We start from the raw sequence: 24,133 nt of genomic DNA on the forward strand, positions 1-24,133 counted from the left end.
AATTTAGGAGCATTCGCATGTATTGTATTTCAGTTTACATTGTAATTTCTTTTAAAAATTTGTTCAAACTCATTGTAAATTTGTAATGCTTTTTAATACTATGGTTGGTGTTGTCTTTTAACTTTTGCTATGAAACCCTTTATACTGCCACGCCTCGTGTTTTCGCTTTAGCGGGGTGTGACATTTCAACCCATAATAACATAGTTAATATGTTTAATTAGCAAACGATTAACCCAATTATCCATCCCCGTTTTCTACTACATTTATTCTAAGATCCTCTCCTAAGAATCATCATCTACATCGTCATTTCTTATATAATCATCACCTATCATCGCATTATATATTTTCATCGCTAAGGGTTTCTCCTAATATTTGTCGCCTATCATTGTAGTTTATATTTCCATCAATAAGGACTTTTCCTAACGTTCATTTCATAATCATCGCATTGAATACACGGTTCTTACATCGTCTGAACTCGTAATTTGTCTGTAGAGTACATCGCATGAATACACGGTTCTTACTTCACCAGAACTCGTAATTCGTCGGTAGAGTACATCGCATGAATACACGGTTCTTACATCGCCTGAACTCGTAATTCGTCACCTACAGGTTGCAAACCTGTCGGTGTTCCACTAGACTGTTTAGATTAGTTTGTGGTTGTCATCTATACTCTGGTAGATTACTACATCGTAATTATCGGAACTAAGGGTCAAGGCATCTCCTAATGATTTTTCATCGCTCATCTCCAATCTCTCATCACCCATCACTGCCTGATATATATATATATATATATATATATATATATTTGTATGCGAAAATACTTATGTAATAAAATCGAATAAAATCATATCATATAGTTTCATCCAACACATATTGCAGATAATAGGAACATATAACATTTAATTATCTAAATAATTCATATATATGTGTAAGATGAGAGTAACTATGCACTCACTTGATAAAAGTGGATGATTGACGATTTCGGCAGCGCTTCGCTTCGTACTTTGAAAAGACCTAGACACATAAAGTACTAAGCCTTAGTCTAGTTTTGTAATCCTGATGACTATGATAATTATAATCTAGATTCCTCACTAATCACAATGTCTACATCATGATCTATCAAGTAAGGATCTGCCTAGCAGAACAGTTGGGAAGCAGGACCATTTCAACATATAGGTGTTGTTTGTTTTTTATTAAAAACCTCTTCAAACCTCTTCGTGTTGCGCGGCGCAGCACACGCGCATCACTTTCTTTCCCGCAACTGTTTGTTTTTTCGCAGATTTCGAAATTAAAAACCTCTTCCCGTCCTCTGCTTGGGACAGCACTTGAAAATTGCTTCTAACCTCTTCAAAACTAAACCCTAAAAAAAGCGGCCACTTCCCATTCGTCCCAGGAAATCTATCGCGAGGCTCTCATCTCCAACCTTCTCTCGACCACGATACTCCTCTCAGACCAGCCACCACCGGCGCAGCCCCCACTGGCGTCTCCCCTTCCGACAGTCGTTATTCGAGGTTTGTTTTCTTCTTCTTTTTTTTCGTTTTTTGCTGTTGAAGGCAGCGATTGTGCATGGGTATTTTCAACATTTCGATTTTGTTGGTGGCTTTACTTCATTGTTCATGCTTCATATTAATTGTTTGATTTTTGTTGTTGAATCTTTGTTTTTGCTTAATCTTGATGCTAATCTTATCAAATAGTTCATGCTTTATATCAAATAGTTGTTCTTGAATCTTTGTTCTTGCCCCAATTTCTTCAATTTGTGCTTAAAATGTCATATATTGTTGCTTAATTGTCATGAAATATTGCTGAATTGTCACTAATTATTGCTGAAATGTCACAAATTGTTGCTGAATTGTCACAAATTGTTGCTGAAATGTCACAAATTGTTGCTGAAACGTCATGAAATATTGTTCAAATGTCATAAAATGTTGCTGAAGTGTCATAATTGTTGCTGAAATATGAATAATCTTTGTTGAAATTGGTTATTTTCATCAATACAAGTTGTAATTATGCTGAAAGTTGTTGGTATAAGGTTATGTGTGCTAAAGTATGTATTCCATATGGTTTTTTTTATTAGCAATGGCAGATAAACATACATGGACCAATGGGCAAACAAAATTCTTGTTGAACACTTGCATTGAAGAAGTACAAAATGTGGGTAGAAAAGGTTTGAGTTTGCACAAACATTCATGGAACAAATTAGGAACAACCATTAAGGAAAAGTTTGGTGTGGATTTGAGTCAAAGACAATTGAAAAACTCCTATGACAACCTTAAAGCCAAATACACAGGATGGTTATACTTGAAAAACAAAACTGGCAACCTTTACAATCCTCAAACAAACACTTTTAACTTAACAAATGAGGAGTGGGAGGACTTTAAAAAGGTATATATATATATATATATATATATATATATATATATATATATATATACACACACACATATTAATATGTTTTTTGTTTATATAGTTGTCATTTATTCTTATACTACTTTTGTTACATTGATTGGGTTTAGGGACATCCGAAAGCCGCTTCTTTGAAAACTGTCCCATTGTTGTTTCCAGAGCTTTGTGCAGAACTCTTTGATGGAAATAGTGCCTCTGGTAATCTCAGCTATGCCACATCCCAAACACCATCAGGACATGGATCATCTTCTTTCCATGTCGCACCACTACAACTTATGGACACCCCTTCTGTTAACATAGATGAGGATGATATCTTTTCCAATCATACTACTCAGCCACCACCTTCTGCTGCTTCACCTTCTGGTAACCCCAACAAAAGAGCTAAACCCTCAACTCTTAGACCTTGAGCTGCTAGTGCCTCACCTGAGCCACCTTCTAGTGCCTCCCCTAAATCTTCTATTACTGTTGATGATTTAGCATTGGAGATGCAGAAAGCTCTACGACATTTGACTCAAGGGCCAACAATTCCCCAATATTTAGAGAAGCTAGAGTTACTCGTGTTAGGCCCAGTAGACCCTCTACGATTTGCTACTTATCATATTTTTGGAGGGACCATGAATATGAGAGAGATGTGGGTAAATTTGCCTAATGATCCACAAATATTAAGAGGATGGATTGAGATGACAGCTACAAGTTTAGGAGTATTGAAGGATGGAAAGATTGTCCATTAAGTTTACATATTTGAATTGCTTAGGTTTTAATTGCATGTGTTAGAACAATGTGGTTATGTTTTTTGGTTATTTGGTACTTGAATGTTATTTGCAGTATGTGGTTATTTGGTACTTGAATGTTATTTGCAGTATTTGGAATTTGAACTATGTGGTTATGTATTTTGGTTATTTGATTATGTTATTTGGTACTTGATTTTTATGTTTTTTTATTTGGTACTTGAGTTTTATGTTTTTTTATTTGGAACTTGAACTATATGGTTATGTATTTTGGTTATTTGGTTATGTTATTTGGTACTTGAGTTTTAAATTTTTTTTATTTGGTACTTGAGTTTTATGTTTTTTTATTTGGTACTTGTGTTGATTAATAGGTTCCTAATGGATCACGACAAAAAAATACTACTCATAATTCTAATGTACTTGTACGTCCGCTACTTTTGGAAGAGGGGTGTCAAACGAGTGCGGGACAACGATTCGGAAATGACGGGACATGAATTTACGTTAGAGTTACTTCACCGTAATCCTCTACAATGTGTTGAAGTGCTACGCATGTCCCGTGAATCATTTGTCCGGCTATGTGCTCATTTTAGAGTAAACTACGCGTTAAAGGATAGCAAACATGTGTCGGTTGAGGAGAAGATGACTATGTTTTTGATGATGATCGGTCATAACCAACGTTATGTGATTATCAAGCGGAGATTTCAACACTCAAAGCAAACAATTCATAAGTTTTTTCATGAAGTGTTGGACAAAATGTTGCTTTTCGCACATGACATTATAGTGCCAACTTCTTTTAATCCGAATCCAAACATTCCGGGACATAATAGGAGGCTACGACGGGTGTTCAAGGGAGCAGTTGGTGTACTTGATGGCACTTTGATACATGTTGTTGTCCCTGCAAACAAACGGGATTTATATAGAAGTAGGGGAAAGACGATTGTTACCAAAACGTATTGGCAATATGTGACTTCAACATGATGTTTACGTTTGTTGTGGCCGGTTGGGAAGGGATAGCACACGATTCTAGAATTTTATCAGAAGCATTAGCAAATCCACATGCACCATTCCCACTTCCAACACCAGATAAATTTATGGTTATTTAAATAGTTTTATCTTAGCTTGAAAAAATAAATGACTTTTTTTTTTGTTTTTTTTACAGATAAATATTATCTTTGTGATGCCGCCTATGCAAACATTCGAGGTTTTATGGCACCATACCGTAATGTGAGGTATTGGCTTGGAGATTTTCCTCGAAGACGTGCATTAACGAATAAAGAAAAATTTAATCATGCACACACAAAACTTCGGAATGTCATTGAGCGTGCTTTTGGTGTCTTGAAAGCACGATTCCCTATATTGAAGAGGATGGCACGATTCTCGTTGGTTACACAACGAAACATTACCCTAGCATGTTTTGCGCTTCATAATTTTATAAGAAGAGAGGGACTACGTGATGAGTTTTTTGCACGATATGATGAACCAAATGTCTCGGTTCGGAATAACAATGCAATCGTTGATAATGATGAAGATGAGATTCCAACACATGGTACTGCAGCGGACCGTGAATATATGACCCAATTACGGGATGAAATTGCCGAACAATTGATGCAAAATATGGAATGAAAATTATTAAAGTTTGGTTCTATGAATTTTATTTAAAAATGTTATTGTAAGACTAATTTGGTTGTTTGAATTTTATTTCAATGTTTTAAGACTAAATTATTAAATTTTTGGTATTAAAAAACTATTTTCGGTTTATTAAATTACTTTATTTTAAATTTTTTAATATCTGCAGACGTTAAAAAAACAAACATGCTTCTCATTACAGTCTGCAACATTTTGGTCCACCTCTTCTGCTGCAGAGGGCTGCAGAGGTGGTCCGCAGACTTCAGACAGTTTCACTTCGGAAAAACAAACAACACCATAGTCTTTCTGAAATTCAACAATCAAGCCAACGTGATCATTCTAGACACCTCTCCCGCAAGTAGATCAATCAGTATTTTGACTTGGAATTAGTGATATATCTTATTTATAGGTTCATAATGACGACTTATGATTATAAATATAAGTTACACTGAAACCATAAGAGTGTAGCTTAACTTATAAAGAATTTAGCAAAAATCGGGAAAATGTGAGGACATAACTTCGAAACTGAAAGCTTCTATTTTTCAGACACCTCTTGTAACAACCCGAAATTTCTATCTTGTACAATCATTCAATTCAATCACAGTCAGACTCGTTTCTGCTATCTTTTAGCATTGTTTAGGGTCTGTTTGAGTGTTCAAAGCCTAGTACATTCAAGGTTTGGGTTTAGGGGTGAGTTAAATTAAGTTCTTCATATTTCATTCGAGCCAAACACTCCTTCAAGAGGAGTGTACGGCCGTACACATGAGTGTACAGCTGTACACTCAATATGGCCGTAAATCCAAACCCATATATAAGTTATTCCCTCATTTTTTCACACTTTCTCACACTTTCACCTCAAGAACTTCCATTCTCTCTCAACTACAATCAAGAACACTCCTTCTAATCTTCAAAAGTGGTAAGTGATTCTTCATGTACCTTGTTATACTTGAAAGACCAATAGATCCAAGCCTTAATTCATCATGTTTCAACATCCCTTCATGATCTTGAAGGGAGTACGGCCGTGAACCCTTCATAGGTTCATTGGCCGTACACACCCCAAGACCTTCCAAAATGAGAACTTTGTCCATCTTCTTGTTGTACATCTGACACACTAGTTTCCCCATGGATCAAACACCCGTTTTTCCATGTTTCTTCCATGAGTGTACGGCCTTACACTCTATGACCGTACACCCAATGGTCGTACACCACATTGGCCGTACACATCTTGGCCGTACACTCCCTTATGTGGCCGTAAACCCCTTTAGTGCAATCACATGTGACTGTAACACTTCAATTTAAGTGTTTCCTAGTCCCTAAAGTGGTTTCCTGTCATAATTAGTTGTTATATACACTAATTATATCCATATATGTATCATTATATGCTTAATAGGATCCGTTTGTGCTCAAGACTTCACTTGACACTTAGCATCCTATATCGACCTTTCATTCGAATCACTCACTACAAGTGAGTTCATACCCCCGTATTTTCATAATTTTTACTGTTTTAAGGGGAGAGAATACAAGTCTAACACAAAGATTTTGTGTTATAAACAAATGATTTCAAATATCTTATCAAAATGGATTTTCAGTTATCATCAAATCAAATGGTTTTCAATGATTGTATCAAAATGACATCAAGTCATCAAAATGTATTTCAAATTATTAAACTTCTTTTAAATGTTTTTATAAACTTATATTTCTCCCGAAAATCATACTTGTTTATATATATTTATATAAATAAGATTTAAAAGGCTTAGGACTGATAACCCACTTTGGTTCCTTTTCCTTGTTTGGATGTGGGATTACAAGTATCAGTTATTTGTCTGAGTGTCATTTAAATTTTACTTATATATATATATATATATATATATATATATATATATATATATATATATATATATATATATTTGTATTCAAGTATAAAAGTTAGTTCATTAAGTTCAATTACCATTTGTAACATGTTGAGCAAGGGGTTGCATTCATGAATACTCGGTATCAATTCAGAAAGTACATATAAATTATAATAGGTATTATTTATGATTCACAGAACATTAATTCACGATTTAAGTATACTAAAGTACATTGTTTTACAAGAACAAAGGTTTGATTCAAAACTAATCAAGGATATACATCTTTCAGATACATGTTAAGAATACTAATTCAGGAACATACTGTCAATCATTTATTTCAGAATGATTGGGTTTTCATAACTATTATACATGTAACGTTTATATGCTTTTTTTATGAGTCATTTGATACAGGTTGTTTAATTCATTTAAACAATATAGTTAAAGTCCTGACATTATAACCAGAATCTCCAGTTGGGGATCGAAACAATGTGTGTATAGATCTATATTGGGATTGACAACCCCGCACTCAGACTGCTAGCTACAGTCAGGCATACACGCCTACGAGTGACAATTGTTATCAACAATTTTCAACGCATTCATAGCGTTGGGTCAGGCCATCTAGTCAGTATGGTTATAATAACTCATATAAAAGATATTAACAATACGTTAATGTATAATTAACTAAACTTAAGTACATTTTCAAAGTACTATTTTACAAGATAAAATTTACAGTATTACATTACAGTTTACAATAACAGTTGATGAAACCAGGCACACTCTCAGATACAAGTTTACAAAAGGATTACAAATTCAGAACATTGGTTCACAAATAGAACAATTTTATGTAACTAAAACTACTTTTCATATACAACAGAAAATATAGGATTTTCTGGAACAATTTACATATTCAAGAAACAGAAAACATTCTTTCAAATATAAATACTTATGCACTCACTCAACTTTATGTTGATACTCTCTTTTCAAATTACTTGTATTCTCAGGGAATCAGTAGACAGGTACTCCTCGTGCTTTTGAGAAGATGGAGCTATTTATGTCTTGTCTTCTTCTTTTGTATAACTATTTGGTTTCAGTATACAATGATGAAACACATGTAAATACTTATACTTTTTAAATACAGTGGTTGTTTGTACTCTGATTACTATAATGCATGTGTTGTGATACTACAAATGAATTCCTCCACCCCCCGACGTTTCCGCCGTCTGGTTTGGGGGTGTGACACCTCTACCCCTCAAAACCTTACTAAATTCCCCTAGGAACCCCAAAAATCCCGGACTCAGGAAAGAATAGTGTTTGAGAGAGAATGACGTTGGAATTCGGTGTGAAAAAGAATAAAACGGGAGTCCTATATATACTAAAGGCATCGTATGCCGCGTAGGGTCAATAGGCGCGCCGTGCCTAATGGTTTTGTTGGCTCCTCTCAGCATTCGCCACGTGTTGTCGCCAGATCTTGCCACATCTTCTACCACGTGGCGCACTTTGGTGCCGCCACGTCATCAAATCAGGTATTTTCCTGAAATCTTCGGATGGCCATAACTTTTGCATACGAGCTCCATTTTTGACGTTCTTTATATTCATGGAATCCTCTCGACAAGCTCTACAACTTTCATTAAGGTTTCAACATCTAATTCTTGCTCTAACAAAAATTCATTTTTCGATTGGTTTAGACTGTTAAAGTCAGTGTGAAATTCATAACTTCTTCATACGAACTCCGTTCTCGACTGTCTTTTGATCGACGACACGAGTTCTTCAATTCTCATTTAAATTGTTTCGGCTAACAATCAACCAATTAGAATTTCGATTTCTGTGTCCACACTACTGCGTTGAAACTTCAAAAAGTCATAATTTTCTCTCACGAAGTCAGGTTTGGACATTCTTTATATGCATGCTCTCGGTTTAACGGCTAATACAACTTTCGTTTAGATCACTTAGGCTAAGAAGTAATTTATCAAAAATTCACTTTTTACAAGACGCAGAGGCATGTCGGTTTAATCACGAAACTTCGAAGAATCATAACTTCTTCATACGAAGTCGAATTTCAGCGTTATTTATATGTACGGAATCATTGTCACATACACTTTAACTTGTTTAAGTTTATTTACCCTAAATAATCTTCTATAAAAATGTCATTTTTATAGCTTATTTTATTTTAATTGACTAACATGAATATGCGGGTGTTAAATAAGAAAACATCTTATGACCATTTATAACTAAAGGTATAAGATAACGAATGAAATATCATGAGTATCATGAGATATACTTAACTAGAGATGAATCTGTAAAGTTCTACGAAACTTTTTGGTTTCAAATTGAGTAGTCAAATTTTTAAAGTTGAACTATATAATAAATACTAAAAAAACAAAATTGAATTGGATTAAAAACTTATGATCCTACTATAGACAGATCCTAATATGATCTGGATCCCTAGCCGTAAGATTTTAAAGTTTTAAGAGGATGCATGGTAGTAATTAATATAAAGGGATAAAACATGGTACTTGTAAAGTATAAAAAATATATCAATTTAAAAAAAAAAATATGGTTAGAACGAGGTCCAATGAGAATGAGAATGAGAAATCGAAACGTGGCACCAAGGTAAGCGATGTACTCCCAAAATGAGTTTTTTTTTTTACCAAAGTGGTGCATCTCAAAAACATATTTACTAAAATGGTGTTGTTTTAAAAATATTTATCATTTAAGTTAAATTTTATTCCAAATCAAAATTAAAACTAAAAACACGCTCCCACAAACGTCGTTGCTCCCTCCCAACTTCACTTCTTTATTTCGACGACACCTGTCACCGACGAACACTTCTGCCACAGTCGATGTCAGCAACTCCCTCCTCCACCACAGAAGACGTTGACAACTCCCTCCTCTACTACACATATCGTTGATTATCTCTCCGTCATTGCAGATGTCGTCTGATTTTCTTGACAACCACAACAGCCACAGTTGAAGCACCTATGTTAGTTCGAAAGTCGAACTATGGATGGTGGCGGGGCAAAGATCGATCAATGAAGCACCTCTTTTAGTTTGAAAGTTGAATTAAAGAATTGATGGTTCAAAATCCAAATTAAAGAACAAATGAATTTAGGTGATGTTTAAATAGCCAAAGTCATCGCAAAACCCGATGGAACGAATCCAAGAGGACATCCTAAATCTGATTTTGGTAACAAATCCATATATCCATTCAATTTGTCCAAACACCCTCTATTATGAATCCAGATCACTCCTTAAATTCCTAATTGTGATAACACAAAACAATGTTTGATTTGCAGGCGGGGAACGAATTAGGTTGAAAATCTGATTTAAAAAACATCTACTGAAATCGACTATAAATCACTTAAGAAACCTAATTTTTTAGTGGTAAACACATCTCATCGTTGTTTTCGTTTTTAAAAGCGAATCCGTTTGAGAAATCTAATTTTGATGTAAGTCGATTTTGCTGAAGAACATAACAATTGAGTTTTTGTGTTTTCCCTGGTATATCCTGTGAAGGATGCCAGATCTCAGCTTTTGTTTTGAGATTTTTGTTGAAGAATAAAGCAGCAAACACATCCCCGCTCTCGTATTGATTTGAGTAAATTATACGAATGGTCCATATGGTTTGGGGTAATTTACACGTTTGGTCTGTAACTTATTTTTTTTAACTCGGAAGGTCCCTACTGTTTGTTTTTGTTGCGCGCTTGGTCCCTGTTTTACTTAAAAAGACTATTCTACCCTTGACTTTTTAATTTATTTAAATAAACACACCCCAACCTCACATCCACCTCACCTTACCTTACGTACCCTACCTTATTTAAATAATTTAAAAAATCAAAGACACAATAGTCTTTTTAGGTAAGACAGATGTCAAGCACGCAACAAAAACAAACAGTAGGGACCTTCCGAATTAAAAAAATAAGTTAGGGACCAAACGTGCAAATTACCCCAAACCATAAGGACCATTCGTGTAATTTACTCTATTGATTTTGTGTCGGAAACATTCTAGGGCGAGGAAAGAGAACGAGGGGAGAGAAAGGAGGAGGGTGGTTGACGGTGGTGGTGGTGGCGGAAACAAGGTAAAAGGGTATTTTTGTCTTTTTAAAAATTTTAACATCTCCTCCATTAAAGGTGAACAATTGTTACCAAAACCTTCCATAGCACCAGTAGTGTTACTTTTCTAAAAATAGGACCAAAAATATTATAACGAGTAAACCAGATGGACCAATACTGTAATTTACTCTATTAAAAAGGTTAAAAAAACACTTTTATAGTAAATCAATAGCTGAAAGTTAAAAATAAATACATAAATAAATTAATTAATTGAACAAAAACATTGATTTGGCAAAATATTTTGAATAGTTACTCTTTTGGTAAATATGTTTGAAAGTCCACCTATTTGGTATATATTTTTTTTTCAAAAACATGATTTTGGTTGTAAAAAAAAAAAAATTTAAAAATTAAAAAAAAAAAAAGAACTCAGCCAAAAGAGGAAAAGAATCTGGATGGATGTTTGAGAAGTAAGATTGATAAAGAACTTTATTTAACCACAACCACCAACCATGCGAAATTGCCAATGAAAATGAAATAACGAATTTAAGAGCGACTCCATCACAGTGAAAAGTGAAAACAATAAAATTCTCCAATAATATTATCTTGTATTTCAAAAAAGTCAAAAGAAAAAAAAAACATTTTAATGTGATTATTGTTTTATTATGAAGCTTAGCATACCATGGTAAATAAAAAGAGTTTTGTAACCAACAAGAATTAAGTAATTAAAGATGCAAATGCAGTTGGGTTTATATGTTACACACATCAATAAATTTCTGAACTGCATTGTGGTATTGAGTTCCCTGCATGCAAAATCCATCCATAAACATAATTAATAATATAATATTACTGAAAAAAAATGAATAATGTTGTTGTAACACACGAACAAGCAGAGAAGAGAGGACCTCCCAATAGAGTTGATTGCAGTCTGTGCACTGCCAGAAGTGGATGTTCCTGTCAAACAAGCAGTCAGGGATGACTTGAAATCCCTTTGCTGCTTCAAGCGCCTCTTCCATGGACAGTGGTTTTTGGATAAACCTGCCATTGCATTTAGTGCACCTTGACATCAGCTGATCCTCACATATTTTCAACTCAAAACTTTCAATCACCTGCAAAACATTAAACATCCACATTTTAACTTTACTTTGTAGTTTGTAGGGTACCTAATATAAACTAGCAATTTTGCATCCCATACCTCAATTAGCTGGTCGTTTTTTAATAGGCTTTTCACTCTGTATATCTGATTTCTTAACAGATACTCATGTCTCAACAGCTTCGCATCCCTTGTCAGAACAACTCTCTTCTCTTTTATAGCTTGATCTATCAACTCCCTGAACATCACCAATCATATTTAAATTTTTTCCAACTTTATCATATCATAACAACTCATATACCTGCTTTCTGGCTTTCTAGAATGGGGAACAGCAGCATCAATCCCAACACATCTTAGATGTTTCGCCAACCCCTCCACCTAAAATATATATTTATAAGATTTTTTTTTTAAAAAAAAAACTATGGTATTGCTGCTTACCATGACATCGCACAGAAACTTTGGGCTTCCATCACCCCCCACCAAAATGTCCCATGGTGCTGGGCCCTGCCAATGCCATTCATCAGTGTCATATACTCGCTGTTCTTTACATTTAAAACCAGTAGTCGAGGATTTCCTTTTTCCTTTTCTTTTTGATGTTTTCGGCTTTCCATCTGTTTCTGTCAAAACTATTTTATCACCATATTCTCTTACAATCTGCAACACCATGTAATCCATTGATTTCCTAAAACTTGCTCCCACTTCACCAATACCATCTACTCTTTGAGGGTATTCAATAATCGTAGCTGTAGCTCTCACCATCTCCACAGCCTCACAAAATCTGGTACTCAAGATTATTGTGGAACTGGTAGGTTCCCTCAGAATCTGCTTTAACCCCAGATTTAAACTTGAACTACTGACTTCACTCAGATTTCCCAAGGCCCCTGCAGTGAGCACAACCTATAGCTTTCAGTATGAGCTGAGCAACTTCATATTGTGAACAATAAAAGCCAAACCTTCTTTGGCAACTCTCTGCTGAAAGAAATCGAAAATCTCAATCAAACAAAGAGCATCTGTAGCAGCGTAAGTCCTTTGGTCTTCTGTAAGAGGACGAACTGACCAATCACTGCATTGAAGTTCCTGAAACAAGATTATTATACTCTTCAGAGTTCAAAACAGGACATTTGTAAATCCTTCCTAAAATACCAAATGCAAGTGCACAGAAATAGAAATAGGAAAAAAGACAAAACCTTTGAAAGAGATATGCCCAGAAGTTCCTCACATATGAATGATAGGCTCTTGGTACCCTTGGTCTTTCTTCTCGTTTGCTTCTGATGTAGATGACTGTATATGGTTGCAATATCCAAAAATGGCTCCACCTTTTTAGTTTTTACCGAGAATAAGCATCACAATAATTAGATATTAGTTTTCAAATTCCTTTTCGGTTATGACTAAATGATGTGCGAGGAAAAGCTATTACATAACACATGATGCACGAGTGCTAATCATATGTAAAATTCAGACCGACGTGATATATAAGCTACGCAAAGGGATTGTGATTACAAAATACATTATCATGCCAATTAGACGTACCCTATCAAAGCCAGAATCACATCCCTGAGAACGAAAAGTAGATGACAAGTAAACCAGGTCTTGTTTAAATCGAAACCCTAGCTTTAAAATATCCGGAGATACGAATACGTCTCTTAGCAGCTCGTAGATCGAAGGCAAAAGGATCTCCGATAGGTCTACTAGGAAGACTATCGACTTGTCGTGCTCCTGAGTTGACTCGTCGGAATTGAGTCGACAAGCGATTTGGAGAAGCAAAACGGTGGGGAAGGTGGGTTGGTGCGCTCGGACAGGCTTCCATTCGGCGTCGAGTCCGATGATAGAGGAATGAGTCAGTGCCCAGTTCAAACGAGCGAACTCGGGAGAGTCGGTTGACGAGACGAAGTGGATGTGAAGAAGGTTACGATTGGCCTTGGAGGGTTCCGGTTCCATGTTTGAAGTGCTGGTGTCCATGTCTCATGTCCTTCTGCTTACTGCAAGTAACATGACCCGCGATGGGTCTTTGTAGCCCGATACGGGTGTTTATACAGTTATACTGTATTGTCTCATGGTACTTAAATCGCTTATCCATACGGATAGGGGTGAGGATGGTGCGGTTTTAGGGCCAAACCAAACCGCAAGGTGCGGTTTTTAAATTCTAGAAACCGTTGGGTGTGGTTTTTCAATGGTTCGGTTTTGCGGTTTTTGAGTACGGCTTCAGTTTGTACCGGTTCGGTGTCGGTTTTAAATCGAGTCAAACATATGGTGCAGTTTTTTATGTTCACCGGTACGATTTTTTTAACCGTGATGTTCATGTGAAGATTAAAGATTGTATGAAATGGTGTCATTTCGTTTCCTCAAATTTAAAAAAGCTGTAATTTTGAGTTTTTTATGTTGTTTACTTGATAACTTCATTTGCAACCCATATTCTCAAGCTCATTTTTTTTATTCAATTTGTGCTTAGAAGTTACAAGCTTGCAAATTGTAGCCCACACAGTGCTTACCTTTACACATAATCATTAAGTCACAAACACAAAGTGACAAACTCACATATTAAACCTAATACCTAATTACTAATTACCGTCAAGTTCAATATATAATATATGTATAAATTAGAATTTATTAGTTTTTTAAATAATATGTATAACTGTATGATATAAATTAGTGATTTATTTTATTGTTAATAAGCTTGCGGTGCGGTTCGGTTTTGATGGTCCGGTTTCTAGATAAAAACCGCACCGCACCAATAAATTCGGTTTTTCAAAAAAATAAAATTTGCACCATCGGTTTTTGCGTCGGTTTCAGTTTTTCGGTTGCGGTTTTTGCAGTTTTTCTTTTATCGGTTTGGTTTTTGCTCACCCCTACGTACGGATCAATTTGAAAATAGGTTCGTTTTTTCTATAATGGTCAAAATCGATTTGGGAAAAAAAAGTCAAACCCATAGGATTGGTTTTGAAACACCTATCTATGTTTTTGTCATTTCACAACTTGATTTTTTTAAAGGATGATATTTCTTTACTTTTAACTTATAAAAAAATATTATTATTTTGGACAATCCAGATGATACTGAGTTTCCAAAAAGAAAAAGTTTTGGGAGCCTCCATCAACAACAATTTAAAAAAATAATCGCTGAAAATGATATTTTTATGTCATTGAAAATAGGTTTTTTGTAAGTTTAAAACCATTTTTTCAAATTGGTTTCATTCATATGTCAAACTCATCCCAAATCGCATGTTTAGCTTTAAAACTAGTAAGAATCATTAAATTGATTTTAATGTAAACCAAAAATCACACATTCTTACGTTTCCGTGAGAAATATCAGATGTTTTTAGAACATTAATACAAAACTTATGCAATCTTTTGATTTATTTATAAGAGCTTGTTTAAATTAAAATTAGAAGGTTATGTTTATTATAAAGAGTTTTTTTGAAATATACAATTTGCCAATTTGGTGAAGTGGAGATTATATAGTTTATTAATGTAGGGAAATCTTCAGAAAAGTCCCAATATTTACGGAAAAATTACACTTTAGTCACAAGATTTTTTTTTTTAACGAAAAAGTCCTGAAAACCGGTAAAAATTTGCAGTTTGACCCTTTTTGACCGGTTGAAACCGGTACCAAATTAATTTGAGACTATTTCATAAACTAACCCAAAATATGAGAACTTTTCTGTAAACAAAAAATACTATGACTTTTCTGTAAACAAAAATATTATGACTTTTCTACAAACAAAACTCTTATTATTATTATTATTATTATTATTATTAAAAATATAAATAAGAATACTATTTTTTGAACTTGTTATTATTAATATTGTTACTAATACATATAAATGCATTTAACTGAAAAAGTAATATTAATGATATTGTTTAAGGGTGGAGGTGGAGGAGATGGTGATGCTTTTAGCATTGAAATCATGAATGTTTGCTTGTATATTTTTAATTTGTATATGGTCATTTAACATTTGTTATTATTGTTTTCAATTCAGAATAATAATACTTAACAATTTAAAAGAAGTTGTATATTTGTAAAATTGTTTGTAAATAGTTTAAGGTAGAATGATTTCTTACTTTGTATATAAAAATGTTTAAGGTAGAAGGATTACTTTCCAAATCCAACACATCCACTACAAACATCTACATAGGTAGCCCATATCAAAATTCAAAAGTATTAATTACAATATATTGTTTAATAAAAAGTAATAGGACATGTTTTTTGGATTAATACTTTTGAATTTTGATTAATACTTTTGAATTATTCCTATTACTTTTTATTAAAAAATATATTGTAATTAATATTTTTGAATTTTGATATGGGTTACCTATGTAGATGTTTGTAGTGGATTTTTTGGATTTGGAAAGTAATTCATCTACCTTAAACAATTTTATATACAAAGTGAGAAACTTTTCTACCTTAAACTATTTATAAACAGTTTTACAAATATGCAACTTCTTTTAAATTGTTAAGTATTAATATTCTGAATTGAAAACAATAATAACAAATGTGAAATGACCATATACAAAGTAAAAATATACAAGCAGACATTCACGATTTCAATGCTAAAAACATCACCATCTCCTCCACCTCCACCCTTAAACAATGTCATTAATATTAATTTTTCATTTAAATGCATTTATATGTATTAGTAACAATATTAATAATAACAAGTTCAAAAAATAGTATTCTTATTTATATTTTTAATAATAATAATAATAATAATAATAATAATAATAATAATAATAATAAGGGTTTTGTTTGTAAAAAAGTCCTAATAATTTTGTTTACAGAAAAGTCCTAATATTTTTTGTTTACAGAAAAGTCCCAATATTTTGGGTTAGTTTACGAAATAGTCCCAAATTAGTTTGGTACCGGTTTCAACCGGTCAAAAAGGGTCAAACTGCAAATTTTGCCGGTTTTCAGGACTTTTTCGTTCAAAAAAAAAATCTTGGGACTAAAGTGTAACTTTTTCATAAATATTGAGACTTTTCTGAAGATTTCTCATTAATGTATTCAAGTATCAACTTAAATAGAATTGATTTGACATCCGTGCATGATTGAATTGCATAACTGAAGTAGTCAAACATAGGTTCAGAATCTCTTTACTTCAATTCTTTTTTAATACATTTTTATTCAAAAAAAAATACAAATTATTTTACAAACACCCCCTCCACATTGATTGACTGAAACATGTTTTGTGAAAAGAGGCACAACCATTAACCCTATGTTTTCATGCCATTTGTAGACTGGTTCTGCTTACTTTATATTTTTTTTTGAATCGGCAAATACACATATTATAATCTACTCCTAAACTAACACCTAATTTCACATATGTCCACCACGGGACTTGAACCTTCGACCTCAAGGAGGGAGAGAACCACCTGATACCGTTGGACTAATTCCACCTATGTTCTGCTTACTTTATACTACGTTTATAAGTATTGTAACAATGACTTGGAGTTATATTTGTGATCATTTGTATTCGTTGTGTTGACGTCGTAACAAAGTCTACTAGACACTAGCTATGTCTCAACACCAGCTTCCCCGTCCCTTGTTGGCCATCTTCTCCGATCGCTTGCTCTCGCCATCTTCTCTTGTCACATTCTTTATTAGGACATAACATCGTTACAAGTATATGCTTTTTTGAGAATTTTTTTGATTAAAATAAATTTTTAATTTTTTTTTTCATTGCAATGTTTTTATGAGCCTACATTTCAAAATGAACATGTTAGTTTTGTAATTCAGACCTCACAAATTCAAAAGGTCTATTGATCATTGCTTTACTCCTACACTACAACCTATTTAAATCATAATGAGGAGCTTGGCCGCTATTTTACGATAATCACAAAAATTTCAATTTCATCAGCAAGTTTAAGTGTTTAACCACCATGTAGCTGGAAAATACCTCAACCAACTCTAAGATTCATTAAACAAAGAGTAAATTATAGTTTGGTCAAGTTGCTGATGAAAATCTCATAAACTTGAAAAAAAAAGTCCATGAAGAGTCTCGACATTAGTGATGACTTGTAGAATCGTGAATACACTGCCACCAACCTTTGTGTAACAACATTGATCAGGGGTTATTTCTTCTTCCCCAAAGTTGCATGTGAGTTGCAGGGGATAGGGTAGGCGATATTTGTATAAAATACCCGCTTGATTTTTTCCTCACTTGGTTCGTAATTTGCTTTGGGTATGAGATCTTTACGCTTATTTAGTTATTTTCGAGTTTTTTTAATAATGGGGGAGGGGGAAGAGGGGGGGTGAAGGGAATATAAGAGAAATATAAATAGTTAATTGTGCTCCTGAGTTATAGGGAAATGTAATGAATGGTAACCTTCCTTATAGTTGCATTTAGGGGTTTTAATTTGGATTTCATACATCTTTCAGAAATTGGAGATTTTAGATTTCTATACTTTTGGTCCTAGAAAAAAAAAACTTTTTTTATTGGACTTAATAGAAAATTCTGACGGTGTTAGGCAAAGGGGCCAACCGTGTTGGATTTTGAAACTATGAGGACCACAGGATTAAAACTGAAGATAAGTGCCAATGACAAGGACCAAACTGTAAATTTCTCTTTTGATCTTATATGTAGAAACGAAAGAATAATAAAATACACATCGATCGGTGGTTAGTGGTTACCAAGTTTGTCCTTTCCATCTATTTTCCTTCAAAAATTCGATTATCAAGTATATGGATAATCTACCTGAGGATCTCTGTATGAAAATCTTCTGTTTATTGGATCATAAGGACCTCGTAACAGCCCAGCAAGGTTAGTCAATTCAGGCTTTTACATAAACAATGAATGCTACTTACTCCAATCATATCACGTAAACTACATCCTCAATTCCGGAGCTTACGATGTAAAATTCAATATGTGTGATGAAATGATCGATCTCCATTCAGTTTCTGTGTGTGTACGTGATTGTTCTCTGTTTCTTGTCCGGAATTATGTGGTTATTGGTGATGGCCTTTACGAAAATGTTGAGTGCGATTGGTTTGGTCACAATTGGATGTTTTGGTTGTTTGATTTTGATTGCGTGTGATGCGGTTTTTTTATGAATTTCCAAAGATAAGATCTGGATCCAAGGATGCTGACTGTACTGTAGTCGGAAAGTTATCTTTAGTCTCTTTAGATACTCTTTCCCTTTTCTTTTTAATGTGGTAATTGATTTAAATCTAGCGGTCGAGAGAAACTTACAAAAGAATTGGTATATGTGTATATCATGACTCCATGTAGTGATATATTGGGTTTCTCTAGAGATTATCAGCTGTACAATTTTTCGTGGTCTTTTTTCATAGACAAATCAGAGAATTTTAGGATGAACGACATGTGATTAGGAAATTGATCTTGCATACACTCATCAAACCACAAGTGTACTAGTTTTGATGAGTTTGCAAATGGAAATGCTTGTATTTGGATGTTTATTCAGTCAGAGAAGTTGTGTTCAATAAATGCAACCTCTTAACCATGAAATTCTGTATTCTGTTTACCAAGAGTCCCTTATTAGAACAGAGTTTTGGCTTCTAGTTTTGTAACTTATGTTTTCAGAGAAAAAAATGGCCTGATTTCTTGTTGAACAAGAGTTGATATTGAAATTGGTGAGCTATAAGAGTGATAGAATAGTTTGTTGTTTGTTAACTTAAGTGTGCAGGAAGTGGAAGGTGTTTGGTTTGGAAAATGATCTTTGGTGTAACCTATTTAAAGAAAGATGGGGAATAGAGAGAGCCATATTTTATGCACCCACTGATGATTCAAAGTCATGGAAAGATGTATATGCAGTTCAAGATCGGTGTGATCGTGTTGGATTGTAAGTAACCATCACCATCACTTGCTAGTTGCTACTTATAATTATAAACAATAAGTATTCATTAAAAAGTGGTATAAATTGTTTGCAGGGGGCTGAAGATCATAAGGGAAGGAGATGACTATTTCCTGATCCACCAAGGAGAAATTCAAAGACATTTGGGTTCAAGAAATCTGCAAGATGATGCTTCTGCTTCAACAAGCTCAGATGCAACCAGGTATACAGAAGATGAGTTTATGGGTAGACGTGATCGCCAGATGGGGATTCTTGACAGAATCTTGTTCTTCATTGGAGACCTGGAAACTGCTTCAGCACCTGCAAAACGTGGTCGTTTCTTGTAGATGTTTCTCATCATTTATTATTTGTTCATCACCATCACCATGTAATGTATATTTCTGTTGTCTTGTAGCATGATGCTAATAAAGTCACAAAACTTGTATGTGTTTTGATCAGATTCCTCGGTTTTCATCTTCAATCAATTGTATGTAACATTATAAAATTCAGTATATGAATATGATTGGCAATTGTTGTTAAATGTTAATTTGCTGTTCAAGTATGTTGAATTTTGGTTGCAATCTCAACTTACTTTCGAATGTCAATTATCAATCGGGACCTCATTTAAATTGCATATACTTGTGATGTTATAAAAGAATCATGTTGTATGTATTATAGTTCACACTTGAAATCACACTAAAAAAACCAAGTTGTTGGACAAAAATACAGTCTCAAACAAATGTTTTTATTTGAGACCTTAATACAAGTAGGAAAATAATCGGTAAAATTATACATGATAATAATATAAATAATAATAAAAAAGTTGGTTCGACGCCGAGAGTCCTTGCAAGTCAGGCAGGCTACTTTAAGCTCTTTGTTCCACGTGTTTGTGTAGCCAGGTGGACATGGATGGTGCCGATTGAATAAACTAATCTTATCAAAACACAGGAATGACATGTGTTTGTTGGATGTGTTCTCATATTTGTATATGTCTATTTTGATGCTAATCATCATTTAATGGCTCAGTCTCCACATCTCTCTCTTTCAACGATGTCCAATCTTCCGACTCTGAAATTAATAAATAAAAAGTCTTAGTAAAAACAGCTTCAAATTAATAAATAAATCCGATCATCACTCACTTGGCTTATCGGTTATGACCAGTAATCGCCTCTGCAAAACAGAAGCCACAAAAAGGAAGATGGAGCACATTCCAAACATGATCGTAATGGGGAATGCATTTACCTTCAAACACAACCAAAAGAATAAATGTTAGGCATTTAAAGATGAAGAAAAATTTACAGAAAAAAAAAAAAAGCAGCAGCATACATTGTAGAGCACGATGCAAACGAATATATTGAGGGGTATGCGAAAGAAGTTCATAATAGTGCTTCTGGCCTCCTCAGGAATGTATTGTGACCTCATTTTCATGATTGACGGCCAAAAGATTCCAACGCACGACTCAAAGACACAAAACCCAAGAAGTTGAATACTGCAACCCAACGAGATCCCTCCACCTTTCACCTCAGAAGGAGGAGGAGCTATTACGAAGAACTGTTACAAATTAAGAGGTTTAGAGGTTAGGTTATTTTATTTTTTATTTAAAAAAAAAAATTATAGGGAGATAGGTTTTATACGTTTGTGAGTATAGGAAGCAAAAGGGATGCTGCAGAAACCAAAAAGACAATCTGCATGTAGCTTTCGACTCTAGGTGAGGAACGGGCCATGAGTCTAGCTGCAAATGAGCTTCCTAACATGGATGCCAACATGAATGTCGCAAAAATAAAACCATGTGGAATCTCTTCATCATTTGGACTCAAAGCAGGAGTCCACAGGAATACAAACGTGTACATGGACCCTTCAAACAGAGACTGTATAGCTCCTAGCAGTGCAATTTTCTCATCTAGAGTTGAGACACGCAATTAGTTTCAAAATTAATCAACCAAAGCATAATTCATTTAAAAAAAAAAATGTACCTGAAGCAATAGCTACAGCAGCAGCCTTGAACTGGGAAAGCAGGTCTTTGTTGTCAGAAGGATCTCCATAGTTCTCACCCCATGAGGATAATATAATGGCCATCCCGATTGCAAGAAAGCATGCTGCAGCATCAAAGGGTGCTACAGGCCCTAGACTTACACTGTCCACTAGAAAGTTACCAAACAGCCCTGAGATGATTGCAACCAGACCGTTCCCCAGGAATATCGCCTTGGAGAAAGTTAAAGACAGCCATTGTTGCTCAAACCCTCTCTGAAATCAGATACATGTCAACCAATTTATTTTTATTTTTAAAAAAAAAAAACAAAATTACCTTGTTGTGTTCAGCAACGAGCCATGATTCAAACGAAGAAAACAGGAGAGAAGTAGCAACACCACCCAAGATACGACCCAACAGCAAAACCTTGTATTGAGGAGAATGCTTGGTCATGCAGCTCAGTATGTAAGTAATGCAGTATGTCACACATGCCCTCTTTCTACCCCTGTAATTTTCAGTAGCAAACAAACTTTAACTATATGAAAAATTGATGGCTGAGAGAGAGTTGAAAGCTTACTGTTTATCAGCTAGAGAGCCGACGATTGTGCCAAACAGCATGGAAGATCCAAATCCAGCAATAAATAGCTGCCCGATATCTCCTTTCCCATACCCGTATGTTGTGTAAAGGTAATACACATAAGGACCCTGCAACCAGTCTCCAGCTATACCCAGAACATCAGATTCAGAATCATAAACATTAACACATCCAAACAACTAAACATCTACATCTCTTAATCTTTTTTTTTTAATTTCTAACTATTCGTATACTTTCATCTCCTATAAAGAGTGAACATGTAATCCATTCCAAGTTTCTCTATCTTTCAACTTTACTATAGCATGACGGAATTTAGGTTTCAGCTCTACAAGCTTTAATTCTTCTTTATCAATCAAAAACAGATGGAGAACAAATAAGATCTGACAAGTAGACATCAGCACGAGTGGGTCTCTTATATACGAACTTCAATTTTTGGTGATTGCTTCATTAAATATTGAAAAAAAGCGAAAAATTAACTGATCAAACAAGGAATTGACAGTGCATCACTAGGTTTTACATTTACCAAAGATCCCGATCCGGCATCTCGTCGAATATATGTATATATACAAAGAGAGAGAGATTCACATTCAGAAGAAAGCGCGAATAATCAAATTCGCATCAGATCTTAAGGAGCACGTTAAGAACCTAAAAATAACAGCAAAAGTAAAGGAAATCGATCTGGCGTACCCATCATGAGAGAGTAGACAAGAAGATAATTGTTCTTGAAGGAAGTAAATGACTGAGAAGTGCTAATTCGATCTTTGTTGTTCTTACTCAACTCCAAAGCTGCCACAATCAATCCTAAACCCCCAAACACCATGTAATAGAACACCTCCATTTCAAAATTTTCAAAACTCAAAGGGGGAGTGAAGAAAATGTAGAGATGGGGGTAGTTGTAAGAAAATGGTTATGGAGTATGCAGCATCGATCACAGTAAAAATTTTCCGCGTGACAGAGAGAGGAAGCAGGATGAACGCGGTTTGCCTTCCTCACCAAAGATGAAAGATGTCCATTTTATGGCTTTACTACGTTTTAAATGACCCATTTTCGTCCATGTGCTTTTACCATTTTGTTTTTTTAATCCCTTAGCTTTGTTGTATGTAGTGTGTACTAGTAGGGGTGAGCATTTGGAGCGGACCGGACCGAATCGGATCGGACCGGCTCTTGGACCGGACCGGTTTCAGAGAATATTGTGGATTGTGGACCGGACCGGATGAGACTTACCGGGTCCAGGTCCAGGTCCGGGTTTTCCGGTTCTTGGACCCGTTTGGACCGGTACAACTTTACATGCATACGGTACAACTTGTTAAAACGCGTTTTTGGGTTTGATACAACTCGTTAAAACAAATATGTTGATGGGTTTGATACGTTACAACTCGTTAAAATGAATATTTTTTGGGTTTGATACGGTACAACTCGTAAAATTGAATATGTTTTCGTTTCTTGTGCCATTTGGATTGGTAAAACTTTGACTGTTTATACTTTATATCATTTGTTTGAAAGATTGTAACTGATTGAATATAACACTAAAAACAACAAAATTATAGTCTAAAATTATCTACAAACTCTAAATTACACATTGGAAAAATTACATGTCAATTCGACTTAAAACAAATAAGATATGCTTGTTTAAAGAGTTTCACATAATACAAAAGTTTAAATTTCTTACTGAAAAGCTGAAATATTTCAGCTTTGATATCTAATCTTTAAATGTTTGTAACTCATCAAATATAACACCAAAAACAACAAAATTATAGTCTAAAATCATCTACAAATTCTAAATTACATGTTGGAAAAAACCGCATGTCAATCTGACTTAAAACGAATGAGATATTCTTGTTTAAAGAATTTCATAGAATACAAAAGTTTAAATTTCTTGCTGAAAAGCTGAAATATTTCAGTTTTGATATCTCATCTTTGATGGATTGTAACTCATCAAATATAACACCAAAAACAACTAAATTATAGTCTAAAATCATCTACAAACTCTAAATTATATGTTGCAAAAAACCGCATGTCAATCTGACTTAAAATGAATGA

The 24,133-nt window shown here is 34.4% G+C and overlaps 4 protein-coding genes across 4 annotated transcripts; 2 read left to right on the forward strand and 2 right to left on the reverse strand.

Annotated features, from left to right (window-relative positions):
• The first annotated feature begins 3,611 nt into the window (after window positions 1-3,611).
• Window positions 3,612-4,754, forward strand: LOC145158800 (uncharacterized). Its single transcript, XM_079077643.1, has 2 exons — window positions 3,612-4,053; window positions 4,291-4,754. Exons 1-2 carry the CDS (start codon window positions 3,612-3,614, stop codon window positions 4,752-4,754), a joined length of 906 nt encoding a protein of 301 aa, XP_078933769.1.
• Window positions 4,755-11,284: 6,530 nt separating this feature from the next.
• Window positions 11,285-13,760, reverse strand: LOC145161714 (3'-5' exonuclease domain-containing protein). Its single transcript, XM_079081322.1, has 8 exons — window positions 13,278-13,760; window positions 12,935-13,063; window positions 12,701-12,824; window positions 12,186-12,628; window positions 12,049-12,125; window positions 11,850-11,985; window positions 11,560-11,763; window positions 11,285-11,457 (listed from the first exon to the last, which is right to left on the reverse strand). Exons 1-8 carry the CDS (start codon window positions 13,704-13,706, stop codon window positions 11,404-11,406), a joined length of 1,596 nt encoding a protein of 531 aa, XP_078937448.1. The 5' UTR covers window positions 13,707-13,760; the 3' UTR covers window positions 11,285-11,403.
• A 4,569-nt stretch (window positions 13,761-18,329) lies between these two features.
• LOC145161715 (uncharacterized) lies at window positions 18,330-20,070 on the forward strand. Its single transcript, XM_079081323.1, has 3 exons — window positions 18,330-18,499; window positions 19,376-19,538; window positions 19,627-20,070. Exons 1-3 carry the CDS (start codon window positions 18,421-18,423, stop codon window positions 19,874-19,876), a joined length of 492 nt encoding a protein of 163 aa, XP_078937449.1. The 5' UTR covers window positions 18,330-18,420; the 3' UTR covers window positions 19,877-20,070.
• Window positions 20,071-20,201: 131 nt separating this feature from the next.
• LOC145161716 (Major facilitator superfamily protein) lies at window positions 20,202-23,098 on the reverse strand. Its single transcript, XM_079081325.1, has 8 exons — window positions 22,781-23,098; window positions 22,076-22,220; window positions 21,835-22,003; window positions 21,503-21,773; window positions 21,164-21,429; window positions 20,856-21,080; window positions 20,669-20,771; window positions 20,202-20,597 (listed from the first exon to the last, which is right to left on the reverse strand). The coding sequence occupies exons 1-8, from the start codon at window positions 22,929-22,931 to the stop codon at window positions 20,533-20,535; spliced, it is 1,395 nt and encodes a 464-aa protein (XP_078937451.1). The 5' UTR covers window positions 22,932-23,098; the 3' UTR covers window positions 20,202-20,532.
• Window positions 23,099-24,133: the final 1,035 nt, after the last annotated feature.

This window comes from Lactuca virosa, chromosome 2 (assembly GCF_052849685.1).
Source record: "Lactuca virosa cultivar CGN04683 chromosome 2, Lactuca_virosa_CGN04683_v6, whole genome shotgun sequence".
NCBI classification, from domain to species: domain Eukaryota; kingdom Viridiplantae; phylum Streptophyta; class Magnoliopsida; order Asterales; family Asteraceae; genus Lactuca; species Lactuca virosa.

Coding starts and splice junctions, on each gene's coding strand:
- LOC145158800 (XM_079077643.1), top strand. CDS start 3,612: ATGACGGGACATGAATTTACGTTAGAGTTACTTCACCGTAATCCTCTA. Junction 4,054..4,290: donor CAAACGGGATTTATATAGAA/GTAGGGGAAAGA, acceptor TTTTTTTTACAG/ATAAATATTATCTTTGTGAT.
- LOC145161714 (XM_079081322.1), bottom strand. CDS start 13,706: ATGGACACCAGCACTTCAAACATGGAACCGGAACCCTCCAAGGCCAAT. Junction 13,064..13,277: donor GTGATTCTGGCTTTGATAGG/GTACGTCTAATT, acceptor AAAACTAAAAAG/GTGGAGCCATTTTTGGATAT. Junction 12,629..12,700: donor GCAGAGAGTTGCCAAAGAAG/GTTTGGCTTTTA, acceptor TGCTCACTGCAG/GGGCCTTGGGAAATCTGAGT.
- LOC145161715 (XM_079081323.1), top strand. CDS start 18,421: ATGGATAATCTACCTGAGGATCTCTGTATGAAAATCTTCTGTTTATTG. Junction 18,500..19,375: donor CCTCGTAACAGCCCAGCAAG/GTTAGTCAATTC, acceptor TGTTAACTTAAG/TGTGCAGGAAGTGGAAGGTG. Junction 19,539..19,626: donor CGGTGTGATCGTGTTGGATT/GTAAGTAACCAT, acceptor AATTGTTTGCAG/GGGGCTGAAGATCATAAGGG.
- LOC145161716 (XM_079081325.1), bottom strand. CDS start 22,931: ATGGAGGTGTTCTATTACATGGTGTTTGGGGGTTTAGGATTGATTGTG. Junction 21,774..21,834: donor TCGTTGCTGAACACAACAAG/GTAATTTTGTTT, acceptor ATCTGATTTCAG/AGAGGGTTTGAGCAACAATG. Junction 21,430..21,502: donor TGCTGTAGCTATTGCTTCAG/GTACATTTTTTT, acceptor TCTCAACTCTAG/ATGAGAAAATTGCACTGCTA.